This window comes from Rhea americana, unplaced genomic scaffold, assembly GCF_003343005.1.
Source record: "Rhea americana isolate MKP2758 unplaced genomic scaffold, rheAme1 scaffold_3, whole genome shotgun sequence".
Lineage (NCBI taxonomy): Eukaryota > Metazoa > Chordata > Aves > Rheiformes > Rheidae > Rhea > Rhea americana.
In genome coordinates this window covers 1,396,720-1,421,728 of record NW_028186423.1, presented here as the reverse complement: position 1 = coordinate 1,421,728, position 25,009 = coordinate 1,396,720, and the positions used below count along the sequence as shown (strand labels likewise).

Sequence of the window (25,009 nt, the reverse complement as noted above, 5' to 3'; positions counted from 1 at the left end):
TTGAGCACATTTTCTAATAAAATACTTGTGAACCAACAGGCTTCTGATTGCATTGATTTTTCCCCACAAAATATTTAGTAGCAAACAGAATGTTTGTAAACTTTCTCTTATTTTGCTCTGGATCCAATAGTATTCACTAATAACACAGAAATCCTTGTTTAACAGTCCAATAAATTTTACCATGGTATTATAAAAACTAGGTTCTTTACAAGGTAATTCAAAATGCCACCTGTGAAATAGAAATTTCTCATTTTTCTACATTCAAAAATTATTTTTGTGGACTTGCACAGCACTGTTCATCATCTTTCATTTCAGTCTATCTAGAATCCTGTAACCATAAACAGTCCTTAAAGAAGTTTGTCTTGAATGGGAAAAGAAGACTTTTTTTAATGTGTGAACTAGCATGTTGTAACTATATTCTACAGCCCAAYCGTCAACCCAAACTGTATATTTATACATCTTTCTACCAAGTTATCTGAATTTATCTTGAAGTACTGTTCTGCTTAACTACACCTCACTGGAGAACAATTCTTCCAAAAAGACACACACTGTGAGTGATAGGACTACTGGAATATCTTGTGGAATAAATAAGATTTGCAAAAGTGATAGTGAGTTTTATCCAGAAGGGATGGATGGCTGCTCCAAGTAGAGAAGATGGCAGGAAAGCTAATGCAAAGTTGAAAGTAGCAAGTCACAAAAGTAGTGTTTAAGAAAGAAGTGATGGAAGTTTAGGAGGAGAAGTACGTAGAGAAAATGGCAATAGAAAAATGAAGAAATAGAGCTATCCAAGTATCATGAATCCATGGGAAGACATTTCAAGACAAAAAGTTGAGGGGAAAAGTGTTAAAGAGACTGTGTTTTTAAAGGGCAAAATATCAGAAGACATACATTTTTATTAATGCTATTTAAGAAACTCTTCATGCAGAAAGAGGCAGTGTGGTAGAAGCAGGCAACTGAAGAGAGATGGGTAAAGATTAGGATGAAGTTGAAAAAGGGTACAGTTCAATTCAAACTGATTCTTCTTCTAGACATACTAAGTCTTTATTCCAATTTGCTGATCCACAATTTAGGCCATAAGAAGCAGGTACATAATTTGATATTAAAGTATTACTCATCATTACCTCTTGTTTTTTTCAKCTTTTGAATTGTTTTAAATTAGTTTCCTGTCTTAAAGTACCTGTTTTTTTTCTTAACTTGTATATGAAAAAATAATTTTTTAATCTGGTAATCCAAACATGTTTATGGATGGGAAGGAAATAAATGTGCTTAGTAGAAGTGCCAAAGGAAAAAAAAAACTTTACTATCTAGAACATTTCTTCTCTAATGAATGACACATTCAAGCAAGCACCTTATAACTTTTTCCTCATGTAATTCCTCATGATTGGGAAAATCTTACCAAAAATCTCAGCCAAAGTCTCTTCGTGACAAAGGCTTGACAGCAGCATGTGCAGAGTTCTACTTCCTACTATGTTAAACAATGTGACCTCCTTAACGTTCTTGTGCTCCCTACTCTATATTGTCTCTGCCCRTATAAACTTCCATAAAGGATACATCTCTAGGATCTGTTTGTGTGCCACCTACCACAATAGGGTCTGATTCCAAACAATAAGAACAAATTTAACTTCAGAAACATGAGTTTTAAAAACAATGGAAAATCAGATTACAAACAACAAAGGATGGAAATGTAACATGCTCTTACCTGTGCAACTGTAAATACTCTCTGGGTCTATTTAAGAGCTGAAGGAATCTGTCAACAATCTTGTTTTTCCCAACGCCCTGCAATAAATATATATATATAAAAATGTATAATGCACATCTTTAAGTCGTTTCAATCCACATCAAAGAATGATGAACAAAATCTGATAACAAAAATATATATAATCGTGTGTGTGTGTGTCCATAATTTTATATATATATATATATAAATAATATATATATTATATATTTTGTAACACACACACACATATATATATATATATATGTTACAAAAGTATATAATTGTAAAACACGTCTTTATTTTTCTAGGAATGATGAGAAATAGGATCATGTCTCTAGAGGTACATCATTCACACCTATGTAGCCTTTTAATTAATCTCAGTTTCTCCAGCCCTTTCACTTCACAAAGCTATTGTAAGGCCATGAACGCTAGCAAGTTGGCTTAAGAGTAAATATATACAAAGGTAAATCTCCGTAGCCCTATGTAAAATCTATAGTAGTAGCCACACAGAGTTAGACCATTACTTTGGTCATATTTSCTAATCTCATTTAAATTACTTTACTAACAAACCAAACAAAAACAAAGGAACCAGAATTGGGATAAGAATTGAACTGATCCATTACTCCTCTTGTAGACATACATTAGCAGTGCAGAACAATGACAGTGGGTTTATAGAGTGAATCACTTGTTGCTAACACCGTGGTGCTGTCTACACAAGCGTTTCAGAGTTTTTACTTCAGACCAGTCTAGTCTGATCCCTTAGAATGCATTAGCAGCTGGAAGGCATCAGGTGTGTTGCTGGAAAACATCTTCCACTTTMGTCTCGCCCTAAAGGATCCAGGTCACATGTCCCTTGATTACTGCATGATATGCACCAAGCTGCGGTAAGGAGATGTACTTCCCAAGCGCATTCCTGATCAGGCCTGAAATTGTAATGCACACATGACACAGAACTGTCACAGATGACAGTTCAGATGCAGAAAAAACTTACCTCCTCCGTAAAGAAGTGGCTGCAGGTTTTGGGAAATCAGAACAAAAGTAAGACTGTCAAAGTTGGGGGTGGGAGGGAGGAAGAGTGGGAACAAAGCTTAGTTGTAACCAAGCCAGCTGGAAGCAGTTTGACAAGATACTGTCACTCCACTGAGATTCAGGTTCTGACTGCATGAATCCATCTAGTCCATACTAGTGTAAAATACAGCAGATAAATATAACCCACAGATAGATTAAAYAGATTAGCAGGTCTCAAGTTGCTTTAATCTAATCTGTTTCACTTGGCATTAAAACAGAATAGGAGCATTCAGACTGCAAGTTATGACTTTGACGACTGTAAATTCCAGTAGAAAGATAGCCTACAGCTGCAGCACTGCAAACTGTTTAAACTTCTCAAAATGGGATCACAATCTCTCATCTGACTACATTTATGAGACTGGAAATTAAACACATGTGTAGTATTTGAAATCATGGAAGGAAAGATCTCACTAGGAGAGTAGAGGAAAAAAAATACAGCAGCGATGACAAAAATAGAAGCACACAGATCCTACTGTGGACTCAATCTGAAGTCAGGAAAGCTGTAACTCAGGCTGGCGTTCTCGCATATGCCTTCTCGTGAGCCTTTCTCCATCTGATTCTTCAGAAGAATCTACAGCTTCATATGTGGTTGTAGTAAGAAGTTATACTTCAAAAATATCACCATTCATTTCCAAAAACTATCAAACTATCCTGGAAAAAGAACTCTCCAGTGCTTTGAAATAAAGGATGATGTTTTGCTAACAAATTCTCTAGAATTTCAAAGAATACATTCATTTGAGGAGAAACATTAAATTTCAGGAATTGTATCAGAAGCATCAAAAGTAAATAGAAAAAGGGTAGMAATCCTCTTACAGCGCATATGGACAGTTTTATTCTCATGTGTTTGTCACTGCTCGCAGTAAGATACTTAAAACTGTAAATGGGTCAATAAACTGGAATACTCCTCCTAACGTCAAGCACAAATACCAATGCTAAAAGCAGCTTCCTCCACATTTTCTAAGAGAGCTTCAGAGGACTGGGCAGATGTCTGCCAGCAGCGTTTTGTACCAGTCCTCAGTGGATTGCATATCCTTTTCTCTACAGAGTGGGACTCTGGCCAGCTGTGGCAAGAACAAAGCAGAAGAAATAGATCAACATATTGAATCAATGTAAAATATATTAAATATCAAGCCAAACGGTTACTGTAATTAGAAAAAAAGSACTTTGGCTTTCATGTACATTAACAGAAAGAACATGTGGTTTGTCTGTATGTTTATAATACCGTCCTAAAATTATGCATGAAAAGACTACTTCCCAACTACAAAATAACATAGCTAGATTTTTTTTCTTCCTCTCCCTTTCCAACAGAAAGATGACCACATAGCTGGCTTTGCTTATTTTTACCCATGCTGTTATCACCAAGGATATTAAGAGGAATATACCTCACTTCCGAAACAGCGCTCAGAGGACACGCAGGTGTGGTGGAGGAATGGAGCAAGCACTCTTACCAAAGTAACACATAGAGGTCAAAGGGAGTTGTGTCATGACCATATCTCACCCTTTTCTAGTTTGTATTTCTGCATTGCAGCAGTTTCCTTCCTATTTCACTTTAAGTATACCTTGATTTCAGAATGTGATGCATTTTTARAAGGTGCATGCAATATTCAGAACCCACAAGGCATTTCTATCAGATTTAACTATCAGAAATATGTTAACATTGCCCARCTTCTAGACTGAATGGCTTCAGAGTGTACATTATGTGCCTTCACAGAGGTTGTGGTGTACCACATAAAACCCCTGGTTGACAACAGCAGTTGGAGTAAAGTTCAAGTCAAAGCTCTTTGATTCCATTCCTTCACATTCTTATTTCATGATGAGTTATCACTTTTCTCCATTTCAGTTACTGCAGGCACAATATAATTATTTTAGAAAAGAAGGAAAAAAAAAACCACACACACATAAAAGAGCACAGATGAGTTCTTTGAGAAGTACTCACTGACATGAGACCAGGGAAACTAGGTTTATTCCAAATACACCTGACCCCCGTGGGATAAAGAATGTGTCTGGTAATCTTCTTCAGATAAGCAAGAACTGTGCAAAATGCTAACCCATTTTAGAGAACCTCTGAAATAGGCCAGTAGTGTCTTAGAAATAAGAACTGACAAAGATGGCAAAAAATTACCCTCCTTTTTCTTTAATCTGTATCYATCTTACAGCTAGTAAGCAACTATTTATACGGAAAGAATCAAAACTATATATTTCATATGAACTCACTAAAATACTGAATTGAATTTGGATTAGATTCAGAATGTAATCTCATGTAATTTGCATTAATGGCATCCTAAGGTAACATTTAGAGGACAAATCAGTTTGTCATTAACACTGTTATTTAGATATGTAATATYGCAGTTACTTGATTTTACAGAAATATAAACATATGGAAATTAGAGGGAAAATAACATCTGTGTTGGCATTTCAGCTAAAAGGRATAAAAATATTTCTGAAAGCAAATATTAGACAATTCTTACTCTATCAGACATACAGGACAACTGAAATGGAAAAATAGGAAGTAAAAATCTGCAGTAATAAATAACAAAAATAAGATCATGCAAATAGAAGGCAAAACAATTCCTTATTTAAAAATTCTCCCTGACATTGTAAACACTTGTTACTAAAGATAAAATGACTTAATCTTCTAGCAGTAAGAATAACTGCAGTTTCAAACATTAAAAAGCGTTTTTACAAATCCCAGGAGGCACTTTGCAATTCAGGGTGCAGCTCTTACAGTAGTGGGACAAATTTCTCCCCTGCACAACTCATTTGAAATCAAAAAGGTTATACAGGAAAAGAATTGGACCCAAGTTTTTGAAATTAATAGTTTGCCTCTTAGAAAAAGAGCTACCATAAAAAAGCTAGTAAATTTTATTTTTTTTTTATTTTTTTTATTTTTTTTTATGATTTGCAGGTCACACTGAAGTGGTTGAAGAAGTGACTACATTGTTCTCTTCAGCACTACCCTTCAACCAAGACACTGCAATCACAGCTTTTCCATTTCAATACACAGTCATCCTGCTTAGCTTAAATCACCTTCAAYAGAGCATGTTTCATTAGAAATTAATAAACACAGGTTTTTTAACTGGTGAAAAAGGCAGTTTTTCACTTTTTCTCTTAATCCTTTTAGATAGTTTTATTCTACAACTGATTTGTTATTATGGAATGAAAGAATCTTGATTTCTTGCTAATTTTAATATATAGCATACAGAATCCTTGTCTCAGAGTTCTGTTTCTGACTTAACGGAAAGAATTATATTGTTGGACCTATTATCATAGAAACTTATGCTTGAACAATGAAAACCAAGAAAATAAAGAAAGACCCTTTTGCTAACATTTGGTTTCTGATCCTGCGCCTGGCACTCAACCATCTTCCATGCCCAAAGCATGTAGGTATCTGTCTACAAAATCATTTGCAAGGATGCATGCATTTGGTTTGGGCTGCGATTTTTTTTTACACCAGAGAATATAGTTCTGATTGAACAAAAAGTTTCTCACTTCCTGCTTGAAACAAATGTGAATAATGCAATGTAATAACTGCAGAAGATATGCCAGCAGGAGACCCTAGACATTGCTGCCRGTGGATCACTGCAACAGACTCCACCACTGCTTTGATGTTAGTAACAAAAGAAAATAGTTGCTAAAAACTAGTATTGATCTAAGTCTTGCCCCAATTGTAATAAATATTTATCAGTCACAAATGTGCCGCACAAGAGTTTTCTGTGATTTAGGAACTAATTGTTCTATTAAGAATATATCATCTGAGGCATGTAAAAACTATGGTAACACTTAAAAAAAAAAAAAATCCACCATAACAGCCCATAAACTCAATTCCCTGATAAAAGCCATGAATTGAATGGCTTGGATAAATCAGGTTTAGATAGACCTGTAGATTACACACCTTTTTCTGAATTTAAGTATCACATTCAATCCAGAATCCTATTACACAAAATACAATCTTTACATACAAAAGAGAAATGGAGCCTTATGGAAAGAGAGATATGAAAAATTAACAATAGAAAGAATTTATTGGGAAGAAACTTCCCAAAGAAGGCAACATACCACTGCTTTTTTGTTCTGCTTCTTTACCATAGCTTGCAAAGGCAGAAAGCTACTTAATTCAATTTCACAATTAGTTAAGAARATTTCCTTAGAAGGAAAGATCTACTCAAACATGGCCTTCAAAATCTTTTCAAAAAAGACTCCAACATCTGCCTTACTAAATTCTTTAAGAATAAAATTAATTCCTAGTAGTAGGCCAAGAGTTCATGCAAACTGATCTCTAAGTTAAAGTGCCTCTGTACAGGCACTTTCCTCAATTAAAGAAAGGCAGCAGAAAGAAGGATGCAAAAACATTCTTCCATCAGGGAGATAAATTACTATATGTATCAAAAGGCCACAATATTTTTTTTTCAAGTTCTTCAAATATATTTGTGACAGTTACTTGCTGTGGGCCCACTTCAACAATTTCACTACTTGCTGCCATAGAATTTGTAATGGTCTACTTTCAAATTATTTACAATAATGTTTAGTACCTTTATAGAATTCTTTATTCTTCTGCTACTTCATATTTCTTTCTCATTTCCTTGCATTTATACATTCTCATTAGACTGYAAAGCATTCTGGAAAGGGCTTATTTTATAAGCTTGAAAAATGTCTTCCCTATTTAAGACCAACAGGGGAAAGAGGAAAGAAGGGAAACAATTTTTGGCAAAAAGTACAAAGGCAAAGGTAAAATTTGGACTTCCACAACATCAAATGAAAAACTGAAAAATTTAAATGCTGTCTGTACTCAACAGTAATTTAATAATCCCCAGCTTTGGGGATTTCTGATTATTCTTATTGATCATCACAATTGAATTTCTTGTTGAAAAGAGAACAGAAGCAATAGGAAATCTAGGAAAAGGCATGACACTCCAATGTCTATCATGCCTTAATAATTATTCAAGAGAGAAGATGTATTATTTGCTGTCATTTTTATAGCGTTATTCCTTAGTAATTAATACAACCCATGGATCACATGCAGTTCTCAAGGCTTGGAAGAATTACTAGAGCTAATATAAACTGCAGCTGTCCGGCCACACAGAAATATTATCCTGCAATTGTGCTGTTTTAGCTGACTCTAGACATCATAGTAGAAGTGTATTTTATAGCTATTTATATAATATGTTCATATATTTGTATTTATATTAAAAATTATATATATTCTACATTACAGAGAATACAGTAACTCTAAAGGCCAAAATGAGCACAACTTGTTAGGAAACACTTTCTGTATGCTAACTGTGTCCTACAAGCAGACATGTTCTACTGCTGTGAAGAAACCTCTTTAATTCACTAGATCGGCTATCTGAATAGCTTGCACTATAAACTATGATAAAAGACTAATGCCAAATAAAATAATTCAATTTTGTTTAACACAGGGCTAGGTGCTTTAGAACTTAAGGTTATAAAATAATTCCGAAGAGATAAGGCTGTGATTCATACTTAGCTATGAGCCTCCTCTCTCCAGAAAGTCATAAAACTGTTATAACTATTAATATGTTGTTTGGCCTCTTCAACGTCTGCTGATGTTTGCCAAGATTTCGCCTATGATCAATACAGGTGAAAAGATCCAACATCTCTTTTGACATGACTTCCAAACGCAATAGTTTTTAAATGCTTCCTTAGGAAATGTTATATGTAAAATTTGGAGAAGCGAGAAAATAAAATGTGTTTCAGCCACCGCTACTTTTAAAGTTTTTTTCCACATGAAAAATGTTAAATATTGGCATAACTTCTCTCCTATTTTCCAGAGACAGAAAATTCAAGGAGATCGAGTAATGGCCAATCCATGAATTATATAATCTCCATCAGGAAAACTTTCACAAAAATTAAGTCTAAAATTCTTCCTTGGTAATAAGAATAACCCAGTCTGTTTTGAGAGACTAAGGAATTACTGCATTGTAAGAGCTATACAGTCATGACTACATAAATAGTCACTGTAAAGTTTGAATAAGTAACATTTACTAAATAGGATTCTTGCTGCTGTTTGCCTGTTGCTCGGAGAGTAATAAATAGCTGCTTTCTCAGCCAAGGAAAAGGCTGCTTTATATTTGCTTTGAGAAACTATAGATGGTCTCATTCATACTCTCAGACTGGAAATAGGCTCATTCAGGAAGTAATATCTGAAGTCATATTTAAAGTGCTGCCATTTCCTTTAATTAGAAACTATTCTATAGCTGAGGACTCTTTTCTATCCATTGCCTTTCCTGAGAACCCAAAGAAACCTGTATGCTTATACACGAAATAGAAGTATATTCCTGTTAGTGTCCAAAATAAATCAATAACCAGTGTAAACAAATATTTAGATGAAGCCATATTTTCACATAAATCATTTATGCTGTGAAATTCTGGGCTGTGCAAACATCAAGTAATATACACAAATCAAGTGGGTTATAAAGTACTTCAGAAGCTGAACACTCCTAAAGATATCTGTCRGTATCTAACACACATCTCTGCAATGCCTCCTTGGTTTCGTTAAGAAACTCAGCCTCTAATATCCATCAAGACTCTGATTTACTGAATTTCGAACATTAAATTTCAGAGTTCAGTTCTTGAAAACAATCTTGGTAAAAGGATTCCTGCCACTGAGATCTTAACTAGAAGACACACAGAGCAGATGACATTTACAGCTCGGAAATGAGAGAGGATGGACTTAGCCCAATAAGAATTACGTGTGTGTGCATGCCTGCGCGCACGTGTGYGCGCGTGTGTTACGAAAACGAGGGAAGAGAAGGAGGAAACCCACAAAACCAAATCAAGTCTATAAAAGAAAGACTACATACAAAGACATGTACATTCACTCACAGTTGCAAAGAGATATTCACTAACATATATTCACAATTTTGATGGACCAAATTATGTTCTATGGTACATATCAACTATTTAAATATTTAGGAAAAGACAAAGGCTTTCAAAGGCATGTTAGTCATATATTCTGAAAGACCAAGATTCAGGGTATCTAACTTGTTAGTTATTTACACTGAATTTCCATGATTCATTCATTCACCAACAAGAAATGCAATAGAAAGGAACTCAAACAGCATTTTGTATCTCCACCCAAACCCACCATTATTTCTTCTAAATACAAAAAACAGATACACACTGATATATGAATCAAGCAGACAACCATAAAACTCTAGTTAATTCTAATTACAGGTTGTACTGTTAAAGCAACTGAAGAGCAAAGAACATTATTTTTTTAATCATATGTTTTACAAGAAGATATAAACTCAAATAGTTTCAATGGGAAAGTAACTTGAACAGGATTCAAAAAAATTACTTGAACAAGATTCATCAGGCACTAAGGAAATTGATTGTAATACATTTAAGGAACTAAATGTTTCTAAATTCTATTTCTAAAAGCTTACTGATCATCTCTGAGAAATCAAGGAGGGTGGGTGTGATCCTGTGAGACTGCAGAACGGCAAATGCAGTACTCAAACTTAAGAGGTAGTATTTTAAAAGTATAGCTACTTGACCTAAATTAGTTACACAGAAAAACAGCAGAACAAATTAATAAAAAATAAACCTCAAAGCATTTAGAAAGCACACTAGTAATAAAAAACAAACCCCAAAACCATAAGTATTACTAATTTGCCAAGTACAAATCACAGGAAACCAACAGATTTTCCATTTTACTGGTGGAACTGAGATGATGTCTAGAATCAAAGCAATGCATGCTCCTATACTTTGACTCAGTTAAATCTTTTAACATTGTTCCCAATGAGAGTTTCATAAGCTTTTAATAATCTAATTTTTGCCACATTTTCCAAAGATGAGCACACCATGGCTGGAAAAATACGCTAAACCTCTCAAACTGTACTCATGCAGTCTTCAAAATTTTGTCAACAAATTGGGGCAATATATAGCATGTGTCAGGGGCCTGAGTGCACCAGGCGCTGCAACGCCTTCCCTCCCACCTAGGGTCTTGCGGTCTGCATGCAAGGTCAGTTCCGACACCGCATAGCTGTGGAGCAAGCTGCGAGCAGCCTGGCTGGAGCCCTGTGGCTCAAGAGCTTGYGCCTGGCCCTGTGCCTCACTCATCTCAACCCTGACCCACTGACTCGACTGTGAATGCTATACTAGCAGAAGGTAAAAAGACATAGGAGGAAAACATTCAAATTTAAGGAATTCTGATAAACTAAAGAGATGTCCTAAATTAATATGGATCTATCAACACAAATTCAATAAACAGGAAGACAGTGGAACAAATAATTAAATAATCAATTTATAATTACTCAGGGTGGGGTGGCTACAAGCCCCCTAAGGTAACGAGAAGGTAGTAAGAAAGAAGGACGTTGATAAGCTGATAAGAAAAGGCAGTAAGAAACAAGTACCTTGGACTTGATGTGAAGAAACCACATCAGAAGAATCCAATTTCCTTTTTTAATAGTTCAAGTCAAATGTAAAAAAATCAAAGTAATAGTCTTCCCAGAACAGTTTAGTTTTAGCTAAGTTTCAGCTCTGTTCATTTTAAGATATTAAATTAAAGACAAGTTGGAGCAGTAAGCTCAGACTTAGAGAACAACAGTTTCATCATAGAGCAAGTTCTATTATTACCAAGGTAACAAATTAATAGGACTGGTTATTTAGGGCTATCCATCACCGGAGATTTTAAAGAAGAGGTTGGATACATGCCCACCAAAGACAGTCATAGTTATTGACCATATATTTCAATTGTAATGATGTAAATAGAGGAATCTGAAATCTTAAAAGGCTTGTTACTGAGAATTTTGATCGCATAATAATAAATAGAAATTATCTGCCTTTCTTGTTAAGTAAGTTTTTATGTGGGCTGTGAACATCAAACATACTAATGTCTATGAAGAGAAAAAAGGTTCTRGATTATTGGCAAAATTAACTAGGCCAAAGAAAAATGTTTATGAACTCTGAATTTGATAAAACATATTTTCTGTTTTGCTTCAGAAGAGTAATTATATCTTTCAAATAATGTTGCACATAATTATCAGCATTTTGTCTTTTTATTTACATAGCAATGTAAAAAGACATTTAAAGGGATTTATGTTTTCCAAATATATATCCATAAAATCCTTGGACATTAGTAGACAAAAAAAAAAAAAAAAAAAAAAAAAAAAGAAACAGAAGTGGGTCAAATACCTCAGTGGTACAAACGGATTCAATTGCACACAGAGATTTTATTTCATTAAACAATGAACTTGTTCCATGTATTGTAAGAAACATTTAACTCACCTGATTGCCAACTAAAAGAAGATGTTCTCCAAGCAGGAAGTCTTTCAGCATATCTTCCATTACCATCATGTGCTAGAGAAAGAAAACCCACAACTTTCACTCCTGTGTTTATACTCTCCAGTTTATACATTCAGTAATGGAAGTAGTATGCAGGAATTTTACTTTCAGGACTTTTGGCTGAAGTATTTTAAACATTATACTTATAGCTATATATTTTACAGAAAGAGTCTCTCAGCCAATAATAGCAATCGATGCAGTGACTAAAACAAATGAAACAAAAACACTGACTCATGTATTTCATCTGCTCCAATTATTTTGGGTGTCTGATGTCCCTAGATATATTTAATTCTCAGTAATGATGAATAATGCATTTCCTTTTAGCCTAGCTGGATGTCTGTCACCCAGTATTTAAGAACCATCACTCTTATGTGTGTGATTATTTTCCAGCAACTGTACTGTGAAGAAGCAAAGTTCTAAAATACCAGTCTGATTAATCTTCAGCTATTTTGGAGAGCTGCAAATCTTACAGCTACAAAAACACGCGTTATCATCTCCAGCATAGTTTACTACAATTATTATTACACATGGTATGATAATTGTCTAGAGATTGTATGAAAGTTTCTGGACTCACAACATTAGGCACTAAATAAGCAGGCAGCAAGAGACAGTAAMACAATTTAATTATGCAAAACAAAGGAGAAAAGCAATATTGCAATGCAGGAGATAGAAAAAAAGAGATGGGAAGATTTGACAACCTTCTCAATGGCAAGGAAAAAAATGAGAAATGAGATTTTGTCAGGCCTCAAGTCTCTTTTTGGTCCCTGTAATATTATTGTCATTCCATTTTCTRGTTAGGATATAGAGTTACGTTTAAACTAAACAGAGACTAATGAAGTAAGTAGCAATTAGCATTGCTGGGTAAACACAACTAATACTCCTGGAGCACATAACTACATATTTCTGCATATGGATTTGAAGTTGTTTTTAAGCTACGAAGGACTTCCAGGCTGACTATTTGAGAAACTGTCCCTTTTCATCTCACAGATGTACAGCTAGGCCCATCTTTTAACTAAGCTTTTGGGAGGGAAGGGGAAAGTTAAGAGAAATCATTATGAGAATTATAATGTGGTATTACTGGCTGCTTATGTTCTCTTCTGTGAAATAGTGGGGGGCAAGGAGCCTAAAATATAATTTAGGGTGCTTTTATACATATATGCGCATGCACACGTGTGTGTGTGTTTTAAATCATTACGAAAAAAACAGGTGGAAAGAGCTTACAATCTGATTTTTACTTAAAATTTGAATACATATTTGAAATTTTAAGTTAAGAAACTTGTTGAAAAATAGTTCCTTTTGGCTTTACTAATTACTTTGTGGGCGATAGATTGTTTACTACAAACATCTCATTTTTTATTTTATTCAGAACTATGTTACAATTTAACAAAGCAGGGACTGCAACATTTATAGCAACAACTAAAACAMGAAAGAATAAGACAGACAATTTTCATATATCATATTAAAAAAAGGCAGTAAAAAGGTAGAAAAAAGGTGGAATTCTACAGAAGCCAGAGGGAATAGAAGGGAGCTGATGTGAATATAAAAATTATATATTTTTTTAATTAAAGGTTAAATGAATTGTATAGTTTAATGACAAATACATCTTCCTATTCTGATTAAACTTTATTTTCAAGGAAAATAAGGATAGTAAAATGTAAGCCCAAGTTCATAATACTTCTTATAATTTCTAAATTAGATCCCCTAATTGAAGTCAAAAGTACCTGAGGTGTATTTTATATACTCAGTATCATAAAGGTAACATATGCTGTACAAAATTTGACCTTATCTTGCTCCTCACAAATAATTTGTCTAAAAGGATCCAAACAGCTACAGATAACATGGCAATGCAAGCCACTTCACTAGCAACAGTCTTGTACATCCTCCACTGTGTCTAGTGAAAATAGGTCATCCGTAAGTAGGTCAGACAATCTACTTAGAGAAATGATTGCTTGCCTTTAGATAAACATATTTGTTTTCATATTATCACCCCATCTTTAATATTTGATTGGGGGGCGGAAGCTGTAATTTCAATGTATTTTCAGAGCATACAGAAATACCCAGTTTGCAACTGTGTGAAAGATGTTTTAGTTTTTCCATCTCTCTCCAGAAAAGAGGGTGAGGGTAGGGAAGAAACTTRTAAACACAGCTTAATACTGCAAAATTCTAATTAGGCATGTCAAAAGACTACCRAATACTCAATATACAATTTAGGGAGAGGACTTCAAGGCAAATTACCATATTTTCTGGCATGCACATACACCAGAACTTTATAGTTGATGAGTATAATTTTATCCAGATACAGCATAACAAATTCCATCAAGTCAGTCATACCACACATACTGATTAGATTTTCCGATTTTACTGCTAAAGCATGAGTACTTCCTTCAGATGACTTCTTCCYTCATCCTGAACTGCACAGATGTGTGTACATTTTAGTTCCCTTCCAGAACAGCTTCCTCACAACAGGTATTATGTATTAATATATGTATGTATGTGTGTGTGTGTATGTATATATACGTGCGTGTGTATACGCGCACACACACACACACGGACTGCAACAGGACCTAAACTGGCACTGTATTAATATTAGGATGCAGGCAGCCATTTTATATTAAATATTTATGTGGAGGACTTTTATGTAGACACATCAATATTGCATCAACTTAATCAAGTCCTGTTCCCTAAAGATAAGGATGACATCCCTAAAGATAAGGATGACAGTGGCATTCAGCATATGGATAAAAATCATTCCACTCCTGTGCCACTTTGGTGGACACACAGTAACGTTTCACAGCAATGCCAAATTCTACTGAAACATGAAATCTTTCAAGACTAAAGATACGCAAGAAAAGATATATATTTCATTATATTGTAMAGCATTGCAAAGGGTTTAGGATTTTTTTCCCTATTTTCATTTATTTTGAATATCCCTATTTACTAGACACCAGAGTGGAAGTATAGACGTATAACCAACTCTATTCTGGCAGATTTTGCTCAATGATCATTACAGCACTTGAATGACTGAATGACAGCAGGAACTAGACCTTAAGATTAAATTTCATTTTCAAATGGGAAYAGCTATACTGACCGGTATTTGGTTGTTGTTTTCTTTAGTGCTCAGAATGCATTACGACAGGGACAGATATGAAGCAGTTTGTTCTACATAGCACTTGTAAAAAAACATTTTGCCTAAACAAAGCAACTAAATAACATCTGAAGGCAGGTTTTGCGCAGTTTGCTCTAGTGCATTCAGTCATAATTACTGAAGCTATAAGCAAGTGGATGGAAAAAGCAATACAAACATAAAGGCTTTCAAGACTTAGGATTTCATTATAGAGTGACCCAAATTGAGTTCTTCAATKAAATGGCAACACAGAAAAAAAATCTCACATGAAATGTTAAGGGGGAAGATGAAGATGGTCATCTGCTCCCCTTGTATGGCCTGTCATGACCTTCAGTAGGTGATAGCCATTAGTAGAAAGAGCACACACTGTTCTTTGAAAAATATGCAAGCAAGGGGGGAAGGAAGAACAAACAGAAAGGGAAAAAAAGAAGAAAAGGAAATGCATTAAGTAGGCAACCCACACCAGGCCCCTAAAAGGAAAATATTTCACAAGAGCACTCTAGCTGTCAGTGCTGCCTTTCAGAGGCAAAATATTTTAAAGGTCACTCAGAGGGCAGCTCCCTTGGTTAGGGATACCCTGAAGGGACAGTATCGAGGCCTCCACGCTAGACAGCAAGGAAAGCTGCAGTGCGCTTACCTCTTCAAAAGGGGAAAAAATGCTCCCCAAGCCCTCTCCTTTCATTGTGTTTACAAAGTGCTTTTTCTCATTATTTTTGTTATTCTCCTGCTGTTCATAAACACATTGGAGTTTTTCAAGGTCAAAAAGTATGAGAAATTGGGGTAGCAGCCCTATCAGTGCCCAATACCGGGGAGCCTGCAAAAGCTATTGTTTCTTAAAACACAAGTTTTTAACCATTGGTAGCCCTATTAAAGAGACTTACCAACTTACAATGCCATTCTTGGGAAAATTCCCACATACTGACTGGCTCAAAATGACTATTAGCCAACCGAGGCCTTAAGATTTGTGAAGGAATTGCACTGAAATTATATAAATGCACTAGGAATGCACAGAACCTTTATCTGTCACAGGTTTCTGCTCTGATATTTCAGCACTCTTGCATTCTGCATAATTCAAAATCAGATTAATAACTGAGTAGTTTTTAACCAAGTTTTGGAAACAGGTCACGATTCAGTCCAAGACAGTCAGTAAGTGTAACAGCAGTATGCTTACAAACATTTCAAGTAAAATCACAGAGAACAGGGATAGACTTACAAAAACTAATTACTCTTCACATTGCTTTTCTAACACACAGTGTTAATTATAATACAAGGCAGGTATTGGAGGCCTGCAAAATTTCATATTATAAGACTGTCAAATGTTCTCAGAATGGACTTGATGACCCAGCCACCACAGTGGCGCAGTCCAGTAGCAGCAATAAAATAAGCATTTTATYGAATCATTCTAAATAAAATCCAGGTTCACAGCAGTCACTTTATATTTTATGAGCATTCAGTAGAATTGTCATAATCTCTTCACAAATGGATGGCAAAGAGGCATCTAAAGAAGCATCAAATCCACCAAAAAAAATTTTAGCCTAAAGCAGCTCCTTCWGAAATATAATCATAATACATTATTTAATGTATGTAAATATGTACATTAGTACATATTCAGCAAACTTTTTTGTACCTGTGAGGCTACAGATTTGTACTTACCTGAGTGTTTTCATAAAACAAAACATCAGGCACTTTCATTTTCTCAGTTRGGTTATAAATCGGCATAGTTACAGCCCCTATCTTCAGAATCCCATTGCTTATTTCACCTAGACATTTTTCAAGAAAMAAATAAATGCATTACTGCATCCTCTGAGCACGCATGCCAACCCTAATACTTGCAACAGACAATTTATGAATTTTAACCAGTCTACAGGTTGCTGTATATGATTTCTCAGTATCTAAAGAAGGAGAATGTTTGAAAGATTATCTATTACTAACAAACTACAAAAGATTGCATTATAATGAATTTCAATTCTCTTTACAATTGCAAGGAAGACTATTGCAGTAAATGACAAYAGGTGAACGTATGGGATCTTAAAGAACACCTTACCGTACCTTAAAGAACACTAAAATTTGTGACAGCCACCTTGGTTTAATTCAGTACTCTCAYCTTGTCACTGAAGTACCACTAACACTGTTTGACTATATTTTCTCAACTGCAGAAGCAATACGTTAGTCATTTCCTTTATTACTTTTAAACAATATAAAGTCACTGTCGGTTTCTCCTTTCAGCATTGCATTTTTGTACAAATGGGTTTATGTCAGAAAATGGACATGTTTTACAACTTGGCGAAATCTCGCTCAGTTTGCACTTTTTGAGGTGATCTTCAACTGTAGTTCTGATAGGAAAAAGTATTTTGGAAAAGTTTCTTAAATCAAGAGAACCACAAATTTTGTCCTTAGGAAAATAACATCTAAATGTAAATAATAATGTGCTACCTTCCAACTTCTCTGAAATTATCTACCACTGATTTCTCAAACTTGCATGGTTTGAAACTGAAAATAGCCTGATTTCTAGAGAGATATTTTTACTTCTTTGCCTCTACTGTTTATGGATCTACCTTTATTTTGTCTGCATGTTTTATGCATGCAACAGAGAAAGATGAAGAAAATTCAAGGGAAGTATCAGGATGAAAAATCTGGTAAATGGGCAACACTGCACAACTGGCAAGAGTTCAATTTATAACCATAGCTATATACATATGCAAACCTTCATGTATTTTTATGTCTGTATTTACATATATTTATTTACATATATCTACATACATAAATTGAATCTACAAATCAGAAACGGTATAAATAAAAACAAAGATATGTTAGTACTGCAAGGACCTAACAGTGAAAACACAGAAGTCAAAAACATGACAAAATTGAGAATAACCTTGCAGGACAGGGACAGAGARGAGAATACTGATGAAGAAGAGTGCAGACCAAATATAGTGAAAGCAAGTGTTTAGTGAATGAAAAATGGCAGACTGCTCAAAGCATGCTGCCTGACAGAAGGTACAAGAAGACATAAAGCTGGCATGAAGACCAGAGGATAGGTAGGAATGAGAAAGCAGAAGTGAGAAAATGTCAGAATGAGAAAAATATGTGTAGCACTGAAGGCAACTGCAAGAGTACAAGTTGGATATATATCAAGAAATAAAGATCTGACTGATAAAGAAGACAGGTAATAACACTAGTAATTTAAAGAGAATAAAAAGAAGGAAAACTAGAAAAGTGTGTACTAGAATGAAAGCAAAACATAAACCCAGTACTTCTGCAAGAGTGCCAGTGAGGAAAAGGTTGATTTTGGTAACAATGGAGAAAAAGAAGCAATGGAAAACTGAAGGCAAAGAACAGAACAAATAAAGAGAAAGATTAAGACAATCACTCCAAGGTTGTAACTCTTTAGAAGAGGTGTGCCAGTGAYAACAGAATTTAAAAATAAATTATCAAAGCAGTCCAAAGAAAGCCTGAAGACATGGATCCTTCTGACTGGAAAATCCTGAAATGTGACAGAGAGCAAAGCTCCATGAGCTGGGGCTACAATAGACAATATAGACATATTAACGTACTAAGAGTGCATTACATCTCAACAGAAAAAAGCCAAAGGGAATTAATTCATAGAAACATAGAATCATAGAATTGAAGCAAACTACATTTTTGAGGATATTTAATACAGCTTTACATGTTCAACCATCTAAGTAACACTTATGAAAAGAACAACAAAGTAGTAAAAGCTTACAGGTGTAATCCTTCTCCTCAAGTTTTCTTATGTCATCTGGACTTGTCTCAATACCAGAATCCAGGAGATTTTTCTGTAAAGCTGATCTGGCAAGGTTTGGTAAAAACCTAAATGAAGAAAAATAACACAAAAGTTTTTTCTAAAGATTTTTTTAAAAAAGGTTTTCAGTATTTCTTGTATTCTAAATCTATATGAAGCTTTACTTCAGCCTTCAAACCTTGAATAATGTCAATTCCTTTTGCACTCAGTTTCCAACAATTCACCTTCTGTCCCTAAGGACATAGGTTGAACATCTTACACAGCTAACTAATTACCTTAGTAGTTATACATTCATTTTAAAAGGCTTCAGTGTTATACAATATTGCAATAAGGCTGAAATGTGGGATAAATYAGGCTAGAATTATTTAATTTAATTCCACAGACAGCTAGAGGCCGAATAGAAACAATATTTTTTTGGAAATACCTTTATCTCTTCATTCAGTTCAGTTGGATCTCAGATTCTAAAGAGGAAGGAAAGAGCTCTGAGCTCTCCAAAACTAGATCCACTCAGTTTTCCAARCCTTTTATTAATTACAGTTAGCTTTTCTTTGAAAAAATTGAGACATTCGTAATTTTTTTAGATACAGTTTTTGGAACTAAATCCAAGTCTCCAGCAAACACCTTGTCATACCAGATAGTAATATAACCCTGAATTGAGTGTTCTGAGACAGTGAGGTATAGTTATAATGAAGACCTGACTGTCTTTTTATTTATATGGTAACAATGTGACAATTTCAATCACCTCATCATTAAACATCTTTATAATGATGAGAAAACGCCATTCCTACTTTCTTCTTAAGTTTTAGAATACTACAGAAATACTGTTGAAGAAATTACAGAATTTAAAGAGCAAGATAGCAACTGTATGATCTTATAAAATGTATTTAAAAATCATCTTGCATATTAGCAGTTGGACAAAAAACTTCTGAACCTCCAAAATTAGCACTTCTACCTGGAAAGGCAGGCTTTATTAACAGCATGATAAAGACTTTCATCTGGATAGTGTGACAGTCGACGACAAATTCGCAATAGTTGTCGGGTAGATAAAGATGAAGCCAATGACTGTGCCTGTCAAAAAATACAAGACAATTAAATTATTTGATCTCTAGGATTTTAATGAAATATGTCAGAAGAAAGAAATTATAATAAAAAAGTAATTATTTCAACTTTTCTGCTTCAGAGGTGCTTTCTGCTTCCTACAGCTGCATGTGCTTTTTAATCTGCAGGTCTGTAATTCTGTGCTCATCGTAGGAATTCACCGCCATGAAAATCACAATGTTTTCAAAGGTTACTTTTATTTCACTCAATAAGCAAGACGTGCTAATAACTAAATTTTATTTGATATTTAAAACTAATACTAAACAATATTAATATCGGTGCTAGTCATTGCAAAAAAAAAAAAAAAAAAAAAAATCAGTGTCCTTTACTCTACACAAACTGAATATTAGCTCCACATGTAATGCTCTGGCAAAAAAGTCTGGCAAGACTCTTGGATGTATAAACAAGACAACACTGGGCAGCAGTAGGGAGATTGTATCACCTCTGCACACGCCTTCTGGGCGGGCCATTACTGGAACACTGTGTCCTTTTCTGTTGTCCACATGTTAAAATGAATGTTAAAAATTGGACATGATTCAGCAAAGTGTTACAAAAATGTCTCAATGTCTGGGGAGTCTAAAACAAATACAGCAAAATTTAAAACAATGAAACAAATTAAAAAAGCCTTAAACTCCAACTGATCATTTAAAGAGATGTATAAAGATTGACAAAGAAATGATTCTATAATTACATCTACCGGATAAAGGTATCTAATACAAATAGAGTCCTTACTTTAGCAGGGAACACAAAGCAATTTGTGCAATCTGGTAAATCATACCACGCTTTGCCTGGGTTGAGTGAAATATTTTAATTAGATAATTTCAAAACATTTTGAGTTTATATAAGTGATTTTTAAGTGTATCATAATTATCCTAACACATGGTGTTGCAACTGAACCCTTCCCCCCCCCCCGCTGAAATTTGCCATCAAGGAAAAAAAGGAGAGAGCGAAATGTGACAATATACAAATTTCACAGGATTTTTTCCCCTCAAACATTTTTAAGTATGAAAAATTTCTCAAAATCAATTCTCTTTCCTGGAAAACTGCTTTCTTGACCAACAGGGTTTTTTTTAAGGAAAACTGATAAAAATTGTACAAATTTTTTTTCCAATACTAAGAAGGCCAAGGATAATACTTTGCAGTGTTGCTCCGAACAATAAGTAAGAATGATTTAGATAGTGATAAGTGGTAGATTACTGCTTTTCTTGCCCTGTTTTCATTGATGGAGGTCTGTGAAGCATCTTCTGAACCATGGTAGTTCACAACCCAGCATTACAGACACTGAGTTGTAAACTGTGGTATTTCAGGTGTTACTTCATGACATAGTCATATACGAAGTATGAGCAAGGGAGAGGGGTGAGAACTGCACTCCTCTGATTCCYGCTCGCTAGCCAGAATTATCAGTATCTTTGGGAATTATATTAGATAATTTTCAAAATTATCTTAAACAACAGAAACATTTGCAAGCAGAATGAAGTCTGGTGAAGTGAGCAATCCTCTCAAGTCACAACCTTTGGGACTGCATTGAAGAAGAGAAGCAGCTGGGCACAGTAACTGAGGTAGAGTTTACTTCACATTGAACTAGGCTGKAGGAAGCAGGTGGCCACTCTTGCCTCTTGTCTGACACACTGACAAATCCAAATCCTAAGAATATGGACATTTTTAAAGTCTAAAGTATGTGTTTAACATCAGATCCTGCACTAGTATAARTAAGTATAGAGGTCTGGTCCACAGAGGAGAAGCTGTGTCACATCATCTGAACGTATGCAACTGTGTTAAGCTTTCAGTTATAAAAGTTCCTCATTCCTCCTCATCCCTTTTTTATTTATTTTTATATGGCACAACCATAAACTCAAAACTGGGTTAGTGACAGTCTTTGTAACTTATATCTATGCGGCATCTAGTTCAACAGGATCTTGATCGTGGTCTCTATGCTCTATTGTAAACCAAACAATTACAATGACGCAGACAACGCCCCCAGKCTGAATATGCTACAGGTATTCTTCTATTGTTAACAAAATCAYTTTAAACAATGGCTAATATTTCAGGATAATCTCTGGCAGTGGATTACTTACTTAGGCAGCTCTATAAATAGCCTGACATACCTAAGGCACACATTTCAGCTCTTAATGTAGGCATGCTTTTCCCAACCTGTCTCATGTCACTGCTGATCTACAAGAATCCTCCCTCAATCTGTATTATGACTCACTTGTTATCCAATCTCACTCACTTCATTTAGATATTTCACAATGCTATAGACATCCGCATATATGGAAAGGATTTTTTTAATGCTCTGTTCAAGCAAGATATGTCTCTAAATATGTCAAAAATATAACACATTTATCAGCCTATATTTGTACAGCAAATGTAGGAAGCTAAATAAGGAAGCTAAATAGACTATTAGCTACAACAGCGTCTAAAAGGTGTACCTAGAAGTCAACTTTTCTACTTACTTTTTTAAGCTCAGAGGAACATAACAGCCTTTCAGCCTTTCTCAGCTTCTCAAATAGTAATACTGTGAAAACTACTACCAACGTTAAATTCACAAAAAGTAAGAAGAATAGATTATATTTACATACCAGTTAAACTGCTGGATTCCACTAAAAATGTTTTACATTTTAGATACATTAAAATCATAGGCTACTTTAGTTGCTATAGCAACGCTTTTCTTTCTTTTTCACTAAGATCTTTTTAAAGAACTTTGTGGTTACTATGTCAGCAGAACTTATTTTTCTTGACAAAATTACTTTAATAGAACAGCCTGTAGCAGTAAGGCAACTAGGAATTCTGGAGCTTTTCCTTTTTACTCCTAGTCTTCATCATTGCCTGTTGGCATTTTAGGTAGTTAGGTAGTTCTCATTGCCCCAAAAGCCCCAATAATTTCTGYTATCAAAGTTCCAATGACTGAAGATCTGTATTTTATATAACAACATCCAGTAAAGCGGAGTTATCAAAAAATACTTGAACACAGATGATTACATCCATATCCATGCAAAAGGCACCTCATACATGTTTCATGCTTAGCCATGCATCTAAACCCACTGACATACATTATTCTGTCTGATTTCACTGGTATTCAGGCAATTGCCTAAAGGCCTTATTATGCAGATTCTAAAAATGTAAATCAAAACTTTACAGTATGTGGTGCAATAACTACCAGCAGTAATTTTCTGAGGCTGGTTTTTCAATCAGACAGCCTCTAAAATAGCACCATAGTTTAGCATGCTTTACCCAGCCTTTGTTAAAACATACAGTCACAGCAGGAGAAAGTAAATTTGAAAAAGAGGGCTTACTGTGGCGTCATTTGTCTCCCGAAGCTTGTGCGTTAATGACAACAACTGCTCCACAGCAACACTGGGTACATTTGGAATCTGTTTGAAAGAAAAACAGTATTAATCTTACTGCAGGATATGTAAGACCCATATACAGCTACACACAAATGCTATGAGTATACAGTTGCTGCAGTTGCTTTACATCACCCAAAAAGGAATACAGTTTTGACRAAGAACATTTTTATATTACAGCATCATTTAATATCATAAGAAGGTTAATTTATATCAATGCCATCAAAACATAAGAAGGATTTGAAAATGAAGAATCATTTATGCYACAYAAAAATAGGGTCTGCAATAGTGAAATATTTTGTACACAGTAAATAATCATATTAAGTTAAAAAATGATCAGAATTGGCTGAAATAATGAACATACTTACCATTTCTTTTATAATTTGAATTTCTTCATTCTTGTTTAAAGATTGCACATTATGAAAAAGAAACAGCGTCAGAAACTCTGGACCCAACCATTGTTGGGTACTACTTCCAATGACCGGAGGTTCTGCTAAGACAACTATTCTGAATGAGGGGTGGATAGGAAAGATGGACCTGCAAGAAAACATTTTWAAAAATGCATTATGTTGCTTAAGTGATGGGTATCAAATTCAAATTTACAATAGTTGAAGAAAGAATTGAATTACTGGACTGAGCTATAGCCCAATGTTTRTTCAGAACTTTTGCAATTCAATCTTATGAAAAAAACAAAACTGACAAAAACTATATAATATGAYTTGCAATTTTATAGATTGCTCGTAATTTTTTATGCCTAGCAGGGCACCCAAGTCTCCTCTTTATGTGCGATTTAACCTGCATGCCTCTAGTTGAGCAAATACCAGCAACAAAGCTACTGTTTACTCTTTTTTGTATGTGTGAAAYGGACACATCTCACTAATTTGATGAAATTTTACAAGTGCTTTACCTAAAGCAGCATGTTGAACAGGCAAATCAGAGAGGAAACAAGATTTACTGGAGCTGCAGTAACGGGTAACTTCTTTTACTCAATTAGATTGACAGGAAGGATGATATTATAAAGAGATCAGGCTGGCTACCATGAAGAGATGGATTTATTTCCCAGTTATGTTACTGACTTTCTCTGTGGCTTTTGAAAAAGCAGCTAGGCTCTTAGGGTGCGATTAATGCACCTAACTTCACAATATCTCTAAAAGTTACACTTAAAAAGTCTAAGCCAAGTCACTCATGACTCATTTTAGAGTCAGTGGAGAGAAACAGGCCCCTCCAATGGCAGATTAATCTGATTTACGGGAACTTCAGAAATGCCCTACTGGGTCCATCTATCTACTCCATCTATCTAAACGTCTCTGATGGCGACAGCTGGACAGATGGAGCTGTTATCTGGGACAGGCACATAAGCCTAGCCACCGTCAGCAGCCCAGGTCTCTCATATTCTCCTAGCATCCACAAACCTATGTTCAAGGTTAGAGGATACACCCCTGCCTATTTGCTTTTTTATCTTTTTATCTGCAAGTTTATCGAATCCCTTTTTTGAACTTCTTGATCCTATTTGCCTCCACAGCTTCCTGTGGCAACACATTCTAAAAATCCACTACCACAGTGTAAAAGGTACTTTTTCTACATTCTTCTTC

At 34.9% G+C, this 25,009-nt stretch overlaps 1 protein-coding gene across 1 annotated transcript in view; it reads right to left on the bottom strand.

Annotated features, from left to right (window-relative positions):
• Nucleotides 1-25,009, bottom strand: part of VWA8 (von Willebrand factor A domain containing 8) — a 184,911-nt gene that overhangs the window by 98,793 nt on the left and 61,109 nt on the right. Inside the window, exons 15-21 of the mRNA XM_085309462.1 lie at nucleotides 23,786-23,954; nucleotides 23,367-23,444; nucleotides 19,928-20,043; nucleotides 18,937-19,043; nucleotides 16,866-16,972; nucleotides 12,032-12,103; nucleotides 1,700-1,776 (exon numbers count right to left, since the gene is read on the bottom strand). Of these exons, the coding sequence (XP_085165588.1) occupies nucleotides 1,700-1,776; nucleotides 12,032-12,103; nucleotides 16,866-16,972; nucleotides 18,937-19,043; nucleotides 19,928-20,043; nucleotides 23,367-23,444; nucleotides 23,786-23,954 (726 nt within the window). The remainder of the gene's footprint in view (nucleotides 1-1,699; nucleotides 1,777-12,031; nucleotides 12,104-16,865; nucleotides 16,973-18,936; nucleotides 19,044-19,927; nucleotides 20,044-23,366; nucleotides 23,445-23,785; nucleotides 23,955-25,009) is intronic.